The sequence below is a fragment of the Lampetra fluviatilis genome, chromosome 63 (assembly GCF_964198595.1).
Source record: "Lampetra fluviatilis chromosome 63, kcLamFluv1.1, whole genome shotgun sequence".
Lineage (NCBI taxonomy): Eukaryota > Metazoa > Chordata > Hyperoartia > Petromyzontiformes > Petromyzontidae > Lampetra > Lampetra fluviatilis.
The window spans coordinates 3,294,320-3,311,005 of record NC_136337.1 but is presented as its reverse complement, the minus strand read 5'-3'; the positions used below and the strand labels follow the sequence as shown (position 1 = coordinate 3,311,005).

The 16,686-nt window shown below is 52.7% G+C and overlaps 1 protein-coding gene across 1 annotated transcript in view; it reads right to left on the bottom strand.

Moving 5' to 3' along the window:
• The window catches only part of LOC144951648 (uncharacterized), a 106,788-nt gene that overhangs the window by 33,610 nt on the left and 56,492 nt on the right, over positions 1-16,686 (bottom strand). Inside the window, exons 9-12 of the mRNA XM_078881940.1 lie at positions 5,952-6,038; positions 4,196-4,312; positions 2,790-2,888; positions 2,135-2,283 (exon numbers count right to left, since the gene is read on the bottom strand). Of these exons, the coding sequence (XP_078738066.1) occupies positions 2,135-2,283; positions 2,790-2,888; positions 4,196-4,312; positions 5,952-6,038 (452 nt within the window). The remainder of the gene's footprint in view (positions 1-2,134; positions 2,284-2,789; positions 2,889-4,195; positions 4,313-5,951; positions 6,039-16,686) is intronic.

Sequence of the window (16,686 nt, the reverse complement as noted above, 5' to 3'; positions counted from 1 at the left end):
AGGACCCGGACAAAAATCCACATGACCACCACTGGGAGAGAGAGAGAGAGAGGCCCTAACCCCTGCATATATACAGCAAGGGGTCAGGGTCTGGATCGAACCCACGACCTCCTGTAGACCAGGCGAGGCAGTTAACATCTCCTAGCCACCGTGATGATGATGAGAGAGAAAGACACACAAACTCCAAATATACAGCAGCAGGCGTCAGGGTCGGGATCGAACCCACGACCTCCTGTACACCAGGCGAGGTAGTTAACATCTCCTAGCCACCGTGATGATGATGAGAGAGAGAGACACGCAAACTCCAAATCTACAGCAGCAGGCGTCAGGGTCGGGATCGAACCCACGACCTCCTGCACACCAGGCGAGGTAGTTAACATCTCCTAGCCACCGTGATGATGATGAGAGAGAGAGACACGCAAACTCCAAATCTACAGCAGCAGGCGTCAGGGTCGGGATCGAACCCACGACCTCCTGCACACCAGGCGAGGCAGTTAACATCTCCTAGCCACTGTGGCGCCCCTGTTTGCCACCTGCTGCAGAGGTTCACGGTTCGAATCCGGCAGGCCGCCCTGGTTAATGCTGCGGTGGGTTGAGTGCCGTTAACGGCGGAAACACCACGTGCGATCGGCTTCACGACGGACGTTAACGATCCCCCTGGCATCGTTCGCAAGAGGAGTGAGGCAGTTGTGCTTACCGGTGTCACAGGCAACATTGTTGGCACGTTCGAAAAATTGCACCGCAAATGACTCGGTTGGAATCCACTCACCAATCGTCGCCCCCCAAGCGTCGCGCGATTTAGTCAGTGAAGATAGTCCCAGTCCCTGGTTCTAACACAGTGAGTGCAGGCAGACCCAGTCCCTGGTTCTAACACTGTGGGTGCAGGCAGACCCAGTCCCTGGTTCTAACACTGTGGGTGCAGGCAGACCCAGTCCCTGGTTCTAACACTGTGAGTGCAGGCAGACCCAGTCCCTGGTTCTAACACTGTGGGTGCAGGCAGACCCAGTCCCTGGTTCTAACACTGTGAGTGCAGGCAGACCCAGCCCCTGGTTCTAACACTGTGGGTGCAGGCAGACCCAGTCCCTGGTTCTAACACAGTGAGTGCAGGCAGACCCAGTCCCTGGTTCTAACACTGTGAGTGCAGGCAGACCCAGCCCCTGGTTCTAACACTGTGAGTGCAGGCAGACCCAGCCCCTGGTTCTAACACTGTGAGTGCAGGCAGACCCAGCCCCTGGTTCTAACACTGTGAGTGCAGGCAGACCCAGTCCCTGGTTCTAACACTGTGAGTGCAGGCAGACCCAGTCCCTGGTTCTAACACTGTGGGTGCAGGCAGACCCAGTCCCTGGTTCTAACACTGTGAGTGCAGGCAGACCCAGCCCCTGGTTCTAACACTGTGGGTGCAGGCAGACCCAGTCCCTGGTTCTAACACAGTGAGTGCAGGCAGACCCAGTCCCTGGTTCTAACACTGTGAGTGCAGGCAGACCCAGCCCCTGGTTCTAACACTGAGTGCAGGCAGACCCAGCCCCTGGTTCTAACACTGTGAGTGCAGGCAGACCCAGCCCCTGGTTCTAACACTGTGAGTGCAGGCAGACCCAGCCCCTGGTTCTAACACTGTGAGTGCAGGCAGACCCAGCCCCTGGTTCTAACACTGTGAGTGCAGGCAGACCCAGCCCCTGGTTCTAACACTGTGAGTGCAGGCAGACCCAGTCCCTGGTTCTAACACTGTGAGTGCAGGCAGACCCAGCCCCTGGTTCTAACACAGTGAGTGCAGGCAGACCCAGTCCCTGGTTCTAACACAGTGAGTGCAGGCAGACCCAGCCCCTGGTTCTAACACTGTGGGTGCAGGCAGACCCAGTCCCTGGTTCTAACACTGCGAGTGCAGGCAGACCCAGCCCCTGGTTCTAACACTGTGAGTGCAGGCAGACCCAGCCCCTGGTTCTAACACTGTGAGTGCAGGCAGACCCAGCCCCTGGTTCTAACACTGTGAGTGCAGGCAGACCCAGCCCCTGGTTCTAACACTGTGAGTGCAGGCAGACCCAGCCCCTGGTTCTAACACAACGGGCAGCAGGTAACACAGTGAGTGCAGGCAACACACAACACAGCGGAGCGCCAGGCAGAGCCCCCCCCTCCCCACCTGCAGTCGGGCGAGGCGGTGGTGCCGGCGCTCTCCTTGCGTAGACGCGCCAGCGTGGCACCACCCTCCAGCTGCAGGCCCACGAGGCGAGCGTCCTGCAGCGCCGCGCGCATCATGCGGCCCTGCCTCTCCCGCTCGGCCGCCGCCTCCTGCGCCGCACGCCGGGAGGAGAGTGGGGAAGACCCGGCGAGAGGTGGTGGGTGGTGGTGGTGGTGGTGGGTGGTGGTGGTGGTGGGGGGGGGGTGGTGGGTGGTGGGTGGTGGCACTGCGGCTCGCGAGGCCGATTTTTTTTTTACGCCGGAACTTTTTCCCCGTCGGCGTTCGTTACCGAATCACGAAAATACGAACCGATAAAATGTTCACGGCGAGCGAGTGGGGCGAGCGAGTGGGGCGAGCGAGTGGGGCGAGCGAGTGGGGCGAGCGAGTGGGGCGAGCGAGTGGGGCGAGCGAGTGGGGCGAGCGAGTGGGGCGAGCGAGTGGGGTGAGCGAGTGGGGCGAGCGAGTGGGGCGAGCGAGTGAGTGGGGTGAGCGAGTGGGGCGAGCGAGCGAGTGGGGCGAGCGAGTGGGGCGAGCGAGTGGGGCGAGCGAGCGAGCGAGTGGGGCGAGCGAGCGAGCGAGTGGGGTGAGCGAGCGAGCGGGCGTCAGGCGTGCAAACCTCCTCGGACTGTGGCGCTGGAGCGGAGCGGAGCGCCTCCACGGAGCTGTGCAGGAACTGCGCCGCCTCTTCACAGTCGCGCACGAACGGTTCCAGCCTCTGCGAGGAAACACATCGCACGCCCCACCGCACCCCCCCCCCCAAAAGCGGGGTTAATGCATCCTTCATTACGATCGTGGTTTTTGTTGTTGTTGCTCCGCTTGTTTATCCAAATCTCAAGACTCTTATTCAGGAAGATGCAATGTTGCTGCAGCTGCAGCTGCTGCGTGTTATCGCTATCGAGTATTTTGCCGGTCATGTTTACAAAGACGGTCACCGCTTCAGATGAGCTTCTGCAGCCGTCTGGAACGCTCTTCCTTACGATATTAAGAAGCCACTGGAGCTACGCACTTTCACATCATCGTCTAGATTGACAAACTCACTTCTCGAGAAATGCTTTTCCAGCACACCGGTGTGTTGGAGAGTAAACCCACTGTAAATGTCGTGGTTTTACTCTCCACCACACAAATGGCACGTTCCGTTTACGTGACAAACCTTACTAATTTGGCTGCGTCGGGTGGTGATGGGTTCACGACACATTTACATTTACGCGATCTAAACCATAAAACCTTTACAATGAAACTAAGCAAGGCCGTCCGCAGGCCTCGAAGTCGTGCGGGTCTGGATCCGCGTGGGAGGACCAAGGCACGATGATCAACTAAAAACTCTTTTTCATTTTACCAGGTAAGGCCCACTGAGCGATGTGGCTCCTTTTCAAAAATGACGGCTCAACCAAGTGGATTATCATCGCGTGGAAATGTACAGCGGCCAAATAATCCAAACGCATGTACGGGGGGGAGGGGGGGGGGGGCGATGAGAGAGAGAAAAAGCCGTACGCGGAAAGAGAAGAGAGCCGTACGGCAGAGGTCGCAACCGGGTACCCGATACCCGTACCCTACCTGATACCCGTACCTGATACCCATACCCTACCTGATACCCGTACCCTACCTGATACCCGTACCCTACCTGATACCCTACCTGATACCCGTACCCTACCTGATACCCGTACCCTACCTGATACCCGTACCCTACCTGATACCCGTACCCTACCTGATACCCGTACCCTACCCGATACCCGGCTACCCTACCTGATACCCGGCTACCCATACCCAATACCCGTACCCTACCTGATACCCGTACCCTACCCGATACCCGTACCCTACCCGATACCCGGCTACCCGTACCCGGCTGGGTACGGGTACAGGTACCCGTTTGCGACCCTTGTGCGGCCGGGTACGGGTAAGGAATCAAAACCCGTTTGCGACCTCTGCCGTACGGGGAGAGAGCTGACAGAGAAGAGAGAAGTACGGGGAGAGAGAAGAAACATAGACCTGTGCGGTGAGAGAGAGAGAGAGAGCAGCCCTCACCCTGCGAAAGCGCAGCCAGTCCGAGTGGCTGTACGGGAAGGATCCCGCGAGCTCGCGGGGAAGCTGTCCGCTCTCCACGTGCTTGTGCAGCGACCGCAACGAAGTCACCACCTCGTACTGCAAGCATCGCCCGCCACGGACAGGAACACGACAGCAATCATACGGCCGTCACACAACCGGCGCGTGTGCCAGGCTAGGTGCACCCTAGCCTGTCTCTGGGGCCTTCTTTATGGCCCAGTCTAACCAGCGTCAGACCAGAGAACGCCAAATGGCGAACAGCACTAAGACGATGCGGGTATCAGAGCATTTATAGCACGGGATGAGCAGCTCTTTCATCAGTTTCATAGACGATGCTTATGTAATTATCGGAGCATCTTTGTTTGAGTGTTTACCACAATTACGTGTGGTTAATGCAGTACTTGGTGCCTTGCGAAAGGTTTTTCTTTGGTGTTCGAACATTTCAACAAGCACCTGTTTTATTGCCAGAAAGGGTAAACCCTTTATTTGTTATTGATTTGAGGCTTTCGTGACTGCAGGAATCCATACTCTTTGGTTCTTTCGGTAAAGTCACGTAGGTAGAAAAATTAAATTAAATAAAAGAGAAAAAACGTCGTGATAATATATTTTTTATTTTATTTTTCTACGTTACTTTACCGAAAGAACCAAAGAGTACCCATTCTTATTTTTCAGACTTTGATGCTGGCAAATAAGGTCCCATGATAAGAGCCTTATTTCGCTCAATGCATTCCTCCTGTACAAATAGACATTCTGATTCTGATTCTCTGCGTGGCACGAGTATAATGGGAGGTCTCAAAGTGTAAATGCTTACCCCGAGCTCTCAATACTCTGATAGAGCGCTGTCTTTGAGTTGTACGCCTTTTGGCGTCATCTGGTCCAACACCAATGGAGACTAGGCTCTAAGGAAAGCTGTCTCGGGTGTGGACCAATCAACTGCAAGGACGGTGCATATCATTACCAACATCAGAATTGTTTCTTTTTGTTTGCATTTTGACTGCTTGTGTTGCGGTTATTGCAAACATGATGCCTTGTATAAAGGTGTCAGTTTTGTACCAGTTGAAAGGGTAAAAACCTACTACTACTACTACTATAATGGGATTATTTTTTTAAGGCCAATAGCAGTTACGCTATATGGGTTTTTAGTTTTAGCTATGGGACGGAACCGTAAAACCCGGAGAAAAACATTCGGAGAGAACTTCACACAAAGGCAGCCAGGTTGGGAAACAAACCTCTCTGTCAACTGGACATCAATGGAACAAGTATAACCCGTAAAAACAAAGTTTTTCACTATAAATCCTTTATATGCGTGGCGGCTAGAGTCCTCTCGTCCTCTGGCTTGAGATGGCTGCCACCTATGGGTCAGATGATTGCCTGCCACCATTAAACAATTGGTAATTAAATATAATATTTTTGTCCTAAAAAGTGTAAAATTTTGGGAATTTTTTTTTCCACGAACATTAATTGTCACGCACAACGAGTCTGTGTGCAAAATGTCAGCTCGATTGGATCACGGGAAGTGGGTTAAAAAACGACCGAAAGATTTGCACGGTCGTAAGTGCGCAAGCAAGCAAGCAAGCAAACTTAATATAAAGGATTTAAAAAGAGCATTATAGCTCATCAGATTCTTCCAGTACAAATAAACACTCCAATTCTCTGCCAGGCACGGGGTGTATAGCGGTGCGCTGGCCACCGGCGACCCTAGCGCTACGGGGTGAGAGCGGGGAGGGAGGTTACTGACGTGCACGTTGAGAGCTTCCTCCACGCGAAATCCGGGTTCCCGTTCCACGAAGACGATCACGGCGTGAAGCGCACCGGGCACGGCCTCCTGGGGGACAGGATCGTGGCAGCAAGGGTGAGAGTTTTAGTTTGTGTTTTTATTTGAACAGGTCAAGGGTCAAGGCCCCACTGAGCTACGAAGCAGGTCTTTTTTTCAGAAGCGACCGGCAAGCACGAATGATGGTGCAGCAAAGTAGCTGGTATCATCAAGGAGGACATTTATAAGCAATTTTAATGCTCGAAATGCATGATTCTACAGACTCGCAGATACTCATAGAGACCCACAGAGACCCACACTCACAAAGACCCACAGAGAGCCACAGCAACCCACAGAGACCAATACTAAAACGAAGCTATTTTTCATTATATAAGTTTTTGGGTCAGATCGCGTTATTTATAAATGTGTCGTAACCCTCCACCAGCCGAAACGGCCAATCAGCAAAAAAAGTGTCACGTTTTTCAAAGGACAAAATGACTCACTTCTTTAGCCCACCGGTGTGTGTTGAAGAGAGAATCAACAACATTTTAAAATTTGAGTAGCACGACGTTTCGCTGGTAATTACAATCAGCTTCATCGGGCAAGAATGGAAAAACGTGACACATTTTTTGCTGATTGGCCGTGTCGGGTGGTGAAGGGTTACGACACATTTATAAATAACGCGATCTAAACCCAAAAACCTATATTATGAATAATATTGGTCGCGAAAGCCTACGTGAAACTATTTTTGCTTTACCAGGTAAGAACTGCTGAGCTGTGTGTAGTTCTGTTTCAAAAGCGACTTTGCCATCACAAATGATCGGCTCAACGAAGTGGCTTCGTCATCATCAAGGGGAAATTCATAAGCAGCCAAATACTCTAAACGCGTGATGTTATTGATTCTAAACGTGGAGGTAAAAACCAGAGGACCCGGAGAAAAATCCACGCGACCACGGGGAGAGAGAGAGACACGCAAACTCCAAATACACAGCAGCAGGCGTCAGGGTCGGGATCGAACCCACGACCTCCTGTACACCAGGCGAGGTAGTTAACATCTCCTAGCCACCGTGATGATGATGATGAGAGAGAGACACGCAAACTCCAAATGTACAGCAGCAGGCGTCAGGGTCGGGATCGAACCCACGACCTCCTGCACACCAGGCGAGGTAGTTAACATCTCCTAGCCACCGTGATGATGATGATGAGAGAGAGACACGCAAACTCCAAATATACAGCAGCAGGCGTCAGGGTCGGGATCGAACCCACGACCTCCTGTACACCAGGCGAGGTAGTTAACATCTCACCACCGCAGCGTTTTGATTCACCAGGCGAGAACTCGAAGAGAGAAACTCAAGAGACCAGGACAGTCTCATTTGCAAGAGTGGCGTGAGGTATCGGTCTGCCAATAGGGGGGGGGAGTGGGAGGGGGCGATGATTTCAGCAATGTAAGTATAACTATATTCTTAGGTTTTTTCGGTAAAGTCACGTAGGTAAAAAATTAAAATTAATAAAAGTAAAATTAAAATAAAATAAAAAATCACGACGTTTCGGAGGCAACACAAGCTTCCGTCTTCAGGTGGAACCGTCACAGCACGATAGCTGTATCAAGTGAGAGAAATTCCAAGAACACAGTATTTGTATATATACTGGTTGAGGGTGGGAGGAGCCAAGGTAGGCCCTTTTTTTTTAATTAATTTTAATTTTTTACCTACGTGACTTTACCGAAAAAACCTAAGAATATGAATCCTTGCAGTCACGAAAGCTTCAAATCTAGAAGTAAGTATAACTTGCGACGCGTTTTTCGAATTTCGCCAAATTTGCCCCGCGACTCCGGCACGCGACGGCCTGCTCTTGCGAAACGACGTCACGGGGGTCGTTAATATCCACCGCGAGCAAAGCAGGCGGCGCGTGGCGTTGCCTCTTGCCGTCGTTGATGCGCGGGCCACCACAGCATTAACCGGGGCGGGCACTGGATTCGAACCGTGTACATCTGCGACGAGCGGCTAGGCCACGTGACACGGCCCCCTGCCGAGGAGAGACCCGCGCCGCTTGCAGGCAAAACGCGCGTGCGCTGTTGCTGCTGCTGCTGCGGCCGCCACTCGCCAAGTTACAAAAAAAAACAACAACTCCAGGTCGACGTCACATCGCGAGTACGCGCCGTACTGCCGCTATCGTGCTTATATAGCGCAAGGCCGCCACGAAGGAATGCGCCGCTGTGTTTCGCACGGACGCATTCTGCGGAGTTTTCGCAGGTTGCGGGGGGGGGGGGAATGATGGCTGCCTCTGCTGCTGCTGCGTAAATATATAAAATCCCAGTGGAGTCATTTGCAGTGTAAAAATTTTCGAATAGTTGTTTCCATGATGTACCGTCGTCCTAATAATAATTGAGTGCATTGTTATTGGCGCGATCGTTCTAAAAAGCGACGATATCCGCAGGAGTTTCACGAGGCGATGTTGCTGCTGTTGCTGCTGCTGCGTGCGATACCGAACAAGCAAAATTCGCGATGTCTTTAGAAATTCGCGGTGAATCACGTCGCACCTATGAAGGCCGGCACAGCACACTAATGGGTGGGTGGCCAACACCACGCCCGGCCGCCTTTGTTGTTTATACATCGCACTAGGTACTCATTTTGAGGCTGAGTCGACCTAGCGGAGGCCCAGAACCTGCTTCAGATAATCGTCACCGGTGTTGGCCGTGAGCGGGAATCGAACTCGGGTCTCCGGGTTCGGAGCACAAGCGGCGCTAACCGCAACACTACCACACGTGCACACACACACGCACGCACACACGTGCACACCAGAGGTCGCAAACGGGTACCCGTACCCGGCCACACCAGGGTCGCAAACGGGTACCCGTACCCTTACCCGGCCGGGTACGGGTAGCCGGGTATCGGGTAGGGTACGGGTATCGGGTACCCGGTTGCGACCTCTGGTGCACACACACGCGCGCACACACACACACACACGTGCACACGCGCGCGCGCGCACACACAAAGATCCCCCATATAGCCTTAACAGAATGTAGGGGCTGTTTGCAAGCACCTATGAAGGCCAGCATGGTACACGAGGGGGTGGGTGGCCAGCACCACGCCCGACCGCCCTTGTCTCCTAAGTGGCGATGTTTACACATCGCGCCGGGTAGTCATTTGAGGCTGAGTCGACCTAGGGGAGGCCCAGGAGGGGTTCAGATAATCGTCACTGGTTTTCGCCGTGAGCGGGAATCGAACTTGGGTCGCCGGGTTCATAGCGCAGCGCGCTAACCGCTGTTCCACCACGCACACACACTCACGCACACACGCGCACACACACACGCACACACACACGCACACATGCATTCGATAAGCAATAACATTGGGAGGGGGACTGGTCTGAAGCGGTGTGGACGCACAGACCCAAGAGGGCAGCAGAGTTTATTTTTGGTTTCGGCGAGCCACCGGGAGGGAGATTCTCTCTCCATTAACTCGGCAACGAGAGCCGGGCTCACCCCTCCCTCTCCGCATGCCTCACACTTCACTCAACAAAGACAAAGATCCCTCCAGTATAGCCTCAACAGACTGTTGGGGCAAGTGCCGTTAGCGAGTAGCAGCACCTGTGAAGGCCGGCACGGCACACGAGGGGGTGCGTGGCCAGCACCACGCTCCGCCACCATCGTCTCCTTAGGTGGCAATGCTTATACACGTCGTACTATGTACTCAGTTGAGGCCGAGTCGACCTAGGCGAGGCCCGGGACCAGTTCAGATAATCGTGACAGGTGTTGGTGACAGAGGTCGCAACCGGGTACCCGATACCCGTACCCTACCCAATACCCGGCTACCCGTACCCGGCCGGGTATGGGTACCCGTTTGCGACCCTGGTGCGGCCGGGTACGGGTTAGGGTAAGGAATCAAAACCTGTTTGCAACCTCTGGTTGGTGGCCATGAGCGGCGATGGAACTCGTGTCGCCGGGTTCGTAGCGCAGCGCCCCAAACGCGACACTCCCGCGCTCCCCGCACTAAACGCAGCAGCATTGCCGATGGCAGGGCGCGAATAGACGCGGAAATTGCCACGATAAACGTCACACAATTACTATCTATATTAATAAAAGGGAAATTTGTGAATACGTGTATCTGTTCGAAATGTTTAGGATACTTCCCGACATGCAACAAACTTAAAAATTGCCATGTGGGTAGCTTCCAGACTGTACACCATGTAAAAAGTATAAAAATAGACTTTTATATTTGGGGGGGGGGGGGGCGCAATAATGGATATATTTTGCACGGCAAGTGAGCGGTGACGTCACATCTGTGATGTCACCCGCATGCGGCCGCGTCACGCAGTGTGCCTGCTGACGTCACGCATCCCCCCCCCCACCCTCCGCGTAGGCCGCGTGTTAATCCAAGACAAGAATCCAAGTCTCGGGCGAAGCCGGGTAAGTCAAGCTAGTGATTAATAGTGCAACAATGTTTTCGTTCGTTGAATGTGTGTAGTGTGGTCGTTCGCGCAAACCACATCTCACGCTCGCACAGGAACCGCTGACGAAGCTGGCAGGCAGCAGCGTGGCATACAATTGCCCGAGCTCTGCAGTCCCCTATTAATCAAAATGTTTTCAGCCAATAAAGAAACACATTGTCCTGCGGAGGGAGCTGGTAGGAACGTTGGGTTGCTCGGTCAATGGCCTGCAGTGTCAACGGCGGCGTGGTGTATTCCGCAAATATGCCCGACTGTGAGGGCGGGCACAAGCCGGCGTGAGTAGGTTAAACGTTGAGTTTTATAAGGGCACCACGGGGTGACCAGCCCCTCCCAACCCAGCCCACCCCTCCCACCCCCCACCCAGCCCCAACCCTCCGACCCCCCACCCAGCCCCTCCCCACCCTCCCCACCCAGCCCCTCCCCACCCTCCCCACCCTGCCCCTCCCCACCCTCCCCACCCAGCCCCTCCCCACCCTCCCCACCCAGCCCCTCCCCACCCTCCCCACCCAGCCCCTCCCCACCCTCCCCACCCAGCCCCTCCCCACCCTCCCCACCCAGCCCCTCCCCACCCTCCCCACCCTGCCCCTCCCCACCCTCCCCACCCAGCCCCACCCTCCCCTCCCCACCCAGCCCCTCCCTGCACGACGAACACAATAATCCCCTGTGGGCTGGTGTAACCTGGCGGTTCCTACCAGTATGAGTGTATGTACACAAAGTCGGTGGGGACCAGTCAAAGCCGGCGGCATATCGACGAGAGGCAAACTGGATGTGGTTTGCCGGGTATGGAAGTAATTTTCCCCGAATCTTTGACCCCAAAACAGACCCGGCCCGAGATGAATTACCGATTGTACTTAGTAGCAGCACAGGAACAACACATTTTAACCACCACCCAACTCCTCTCTCACCAACCAATTTTAACAAGTAATACACGAGTACATTTAGTCATCGCATGAGGCTATCACGAATATTTTGCACCTCCGATGAGCGATGTTGGCTACGCACGGTGCGAAAGAAGTTCAACGTACATACACACACACAGCATCAACACTAAAGCATCACGGTCTCATCATCAACATCTCACCAACACCACCGCCTCATGATTTCATCATTGTTATCTCCAGCACCACAATATCATAATCATCAACATGTCGAAAACAAACTGAAAAACGAAGGGAGGTGTTTCACAGAGTGGACAAGAGTCTCCAGTGTTACACGGAAGGGGGTGAGATAATGTTGCAATGCACGTTGTAATTTAATTAACGCCAAATTATAATAATAATCTAGATTTATTTGTAAGGTGCCATCCACTAAGCAACACCGTCTCATCATCAACATCTCACAAACACCACCGCCTCATCAATTCGTCATCATAATCATCACCACCAACGTCTCCAGCACCACCATCTCATAATCATCAACATGTCTCAAACTATAAAAACTAAAACTCAAATCGAAGGAAGCTGTTGCACGTTTCACGGGCGGAAGGTGGCGATACGCTGCTGTGCGCTTTGTAATTTCAACCGAGTGAGCTGCCGTGTAAATCTTTCTCATCTTCCAAATCTGATTCCACGTGACACCTAGCGGTGCACATTGGCCTCCACCCACCACCCCCACCACCTTTTTTTTACGTCGTTTTGCGAAACACGTCGTTGCTTTATTACTGACAACGCTACCCGATCCACGGGAGAGGGATTTTATTTTTTTGGGGGTTAAATCGCGTAAATATAAATGTCGTCGTTAAAGTGGCCACCGCCTGGCAGAGCCAATCTAGCGAGGGTTTATCCCGTAAGCAATACGTGCCAAATTCGGTGTGTTGCAGAGTGACCCCCCAAACAAAATTGACAATTGTGGGTTCACACTCCCAACACACCTGCGCGCTGAACTAGTAAAGAATTGTCGCGTTGTGTTCACGTGACAACCCTTGCTAAATTGGCTGTCTCGATCGGCGGCTGTTCATCTCTGCTCACGGTTTAGTGTCCTCAGGGCTTCCTCCGGCCTCACTGTTGGGCCCTCTGTCGTTCAGCATGTACGTACAACCACCGCCTGGACAAATATTTCGTCGTCGCGGGCTTAGATTTCCACTTTGATCCCGGTGACGCACAGATTTATCTAAAGACTATACTCTTAGGTTTTTTCGGTAAAGTCACGTAGGTAAAAAATACAAAAATAAATTAAAATAAAATTTCGATTTTAAGTTTTCGTGACTGCAGGGTTTCATCTTCTTGGTTCTTTCCGTAAAGTCACGTAGAAGGAAAATAATAAAATAATAAAAATAAAACATAATAAAATCATTCTCACGATGTTTCGGCCACAACGCAAGCAGCCGTCTTCAGGTGACTTTACCGAAAGAACCAAGAAAATTTAAATTCATAAAAGTAAAATGAAAATCACGACGTTTCGGAGGCAACACAAGCTTCCGTCTTCAGGTGGAACGGTCACAGCACGCTCGCTGTATCAAGTAAATGAAAAACCTAAGAGTTATGAATCCTTGCAGTCACGAAAGCTTCAAATCTAGAATTATCTTAAGACTCTTGACTGTTACCAAGGTAGCAGTTTCCGTACTATCACGTTGCCTTGCCGAGGTCAACTCGTGTCTGCACCTAAACTTTCTTCAATTGTGATAAGGCAGCGATTATATTGTTGGGCCCTCCACACATCAAGCGCGTAAATTGGATGGTTTGAGTCCGTACTCAAACCATCCAATTTACATAGCCGGGAACTGTAATTCGGTCTTCCTCCGAGGTCAGCAACTTTGGTGTCATCCTAGACCCCGGTTTGACATTTGAATCTCACGTATGTGACATTAACCAAAATCTAGTTTGTGTTTAATTTACGCATCACCGTAGCTCGACTCAGTCACCCCACGCTGTCTGATGCCGAGAGGCTGGATGCATGCCTTTATTTAATACCGGTTGGATTACTGTAAACGCCTTGCTTGCTGGCGTTTCTAGTAGTGTTTTTAAATAGATTACAAAAATATAATAGAAAACTCAGCTGCCCGAGTTCTAACCAGATCTAAATCGTGTAACCACATGACTTCTCCTATTCTTGAGTCCCTGCAACTCGCTCCCCTGTAAAGTGCAGAATCGAGATTCTGTTTCTCACGCACATAATAAGGCCTTGAATGGGCTTGGTTTTTAAATATCTCGCCACTGATCAGCTCCACTTTTGTACAGAACCGCAGTGAAAACAACGTAGATCGGCTGATTCTGGCCTCCTCGTCGCTCCAAAGGCAACACTCTGGGTGGTGTTCTTGCTGTTTGATGGGAGACGGAGCCGTCTAGGGTCAGGCTCCGTGATTGTGGAATCCCTTTTCCTCGGTCCATTATGGATTCCGAGTTTGCGTCACTTTTTTAAATCGCCGTCTTAAAATTCACCCATAAACTCACTTAGAAACTCGCCTATTTGTACTAGCAGGCTTTTTCCTGTTATTTAAGATTTTTAAAAACAATTCTGTTGTCCGATTGTATTACTCTGCAATTATTACATTCGCTTTCATCATAGTGACACATTTCATTGAAATATTGAGTCGTCATTAACATTATTGTCAGCTTTCTATTTCGCTTAGATTGTATCTATACTCGTGAGTGTAGTCTTATTTTTACGTATAGCGCTTGGAGACTTCAACATGAAAGGCACTTCACAAATGAGGTTATTATACTGGTAGGAACCTCCTGGTTACACCAGCCCACAGGGGATTATTGTGTCCGTCCGTCGTGCATCCAAAAATGGGAGAGGTGGGGCTGAGTGGAGAGGGGAGGGTGGGGAGGGGCTGGGTGGGGAGGATGGGGAGGGGCTGGGTGGGGAGGGAGGGGCTGGGTGGAGAGGAGAGGGTGGGGAGGGGCTGGGTGGGGAGGGTGGGGAGGGGCTGGGGAGGGGCTGGGTGGGGGGTGGGAGGGGTGGGGCTGGGTGGGGAGGGGAGGGGCTGGTCACCCCGTGGTGCCCTTATAAAACTCAACGTTTATCCTACTCACGCCGCCGTTGACCCTGGCCATTGACCGAGCAACCCAACGTTCCTACCAGCTCCCTCCGCAGGAATGTGTTTGTTCAAACTTACTGCTACCACACCGCGGTAATAACCGTGCCGGGCCCACCGGATCCGAACCGCGAACCTCTGCAACGGATGGCGAACGCGCGACCGCCTGGCTCACCGTGTCACCCTCCCCCCCCACCGCCAGCTGCCCCCATCACCACCGTGACAGCAGAACAGGCAAAATGTTTGGACGAGCTCCCACCACGGTCAGAACCGGCCGCATCGGCAAGCCCGTGGCGGCCTCGTTTGTCAGCGGCCCTTCAAGCGTCGCGTCGTCACTGCCCCATTAAGAGGTGCGGCGTTTACATTCCTGGAGAGGCGCAGAGCCACTAAAATTAGACGAATGGAAATATTCCCAAGGCATGCCACCGGTCAAATAACACCGCCGCCACCGCTTCCTGTTTACTAATGCCCCGGTTATTTATTGTATCAGAGCCCCCTGTAGACATCACACACACACACACAGGCACAAAGATACAGATCCCCCGTGCAGCCTTAACAGACTGTTGGGGCAAGTGCTGTTAGCGAGCACCTACGAAGTCAGGAACGGCACACGAGCGGGCGGGTGGCCAGCACCACGCCCGGCCGCCTTTGTCTTCCCAGTGGCAATATTCACACACCGCGCCAGGTACTCATTTGAGGCCGAGTCGACCTAGGAGAGGCCCAGGACTGGTTCAGATATTCGTCGCTGGTGTTGGCCGTGAGCGGGAATCGAACCTGGGTCGCTGGGTACGTAGTGCTGCGCACTGACCAGAGGTCGCAACCGGGTACCCGATACCCGTACCCTACCCGGTACCCGGCTAGCCGTACCCGGCCAGGTACAGGTACCCGTTTGCGACCCTGGTGCGGCCGGGTACGGGTAGGCCGTGAGTCACTGGTGAGTAACCGTTTGTCACTCATTTCGGGTAGGTAACGGGTACAGGTAGGGAACGGGTACCCATTTGCGACCCTGGTGCGGCCGGGTACGGGTAAGGAATTAAAACCCGTTTGCGACCTCTGGCGCTGACCGCTACACTACCGCTCACACACACACACACGCTGCCCCCCCCACCCCCAAGGCCCAGCACTGTACCGCGAACACTTAATGCCGGCCGCTCCGATAATAAGTGAACCGCTGACGCGCGCTACGAGCCCTGGCTTATTGCAAAGGTGAAACAAACCAAAACAATTTCGATGTAAAGCTTCTTCCGTGACTGCAGGGATTCATCTTCTTGGTTCTTTCGGTAAAGTCACGTAGAAGGGAAATAATAAAATAATAAAAATAAAACGTAATAAAATAAAAAATTCTCACGACGTTTCACGACGTTTCGGCCACAACGCAAGCAGCCGTCCTCAGGTGAAGACCAGGTCATTCAGACGCTGTCTCCCCGACAGACCTGTTCTTCACCTGAGGACGGCTGCTTGCGTTGTGGCCGAAACGTCGTGAGAATTATTTTATTATGTTTTATTTTTATTTTATTTTTTTATTTTCCTTCTACGTGACTTTACCGAAAGAACCAAGAAGATAAACCAAAACAAGTGTGGCCCTGCCACGTGTTTCTCGCGCCACCGAAATGGCCCTCCCCTCTGCATTCGAGACGGAGAGATACAAAAAAAATATTCACTGCTGAGGGTCAATTGGCCCCACACTCCCACGTCGGTCAGACGTGGGGGGGGGGCAGGGGGGGTTGGGGAGCGGTGGCACACACACCAGAGGTCGCAAACGGGTTTTAATTCCTTACCCGTACCCGACCGCACCAGGGTCGCAAATGGCTACCCGTACCCGGCCGGGTACGGGTAGCCGGGTATCGGGTAGGGTACGGGTATCGGGTACCCGGTTGCGACCTCTGACACACACTCTCTTAACTCGTCACCCCCCCCCCCCAGGGAGACCTGCCGATCGAGGCGGGAAGGGTTTGAGAGCGCTTCACAACTGCCGGGAGATTGCCGTGGTCTGCGACTGTTTTTCTGTTGGGTTTTTTTTGCTGCCGTCCCCCCAAAAACCTTGATACACTGGACTTATGTTCGTTGTGCATTTATGACGTATTCATATTCAGTGACTCGCTTAACCTTTGTCACCATTTTGCTTTCGGCATCATTTGCCGTTCAAACTTTGCCGAGACGCCCAGACCGGACATCTGTGGTGGTGGAAAAAAAAAAAAACTTCATAAGCCCATCGGATTCCTCCCGCGGACAAAATAAAAGATTCCGATTCTGAAATTGAACTGGGGACCGCTGTGCCGCTGACCCTCACCTCCA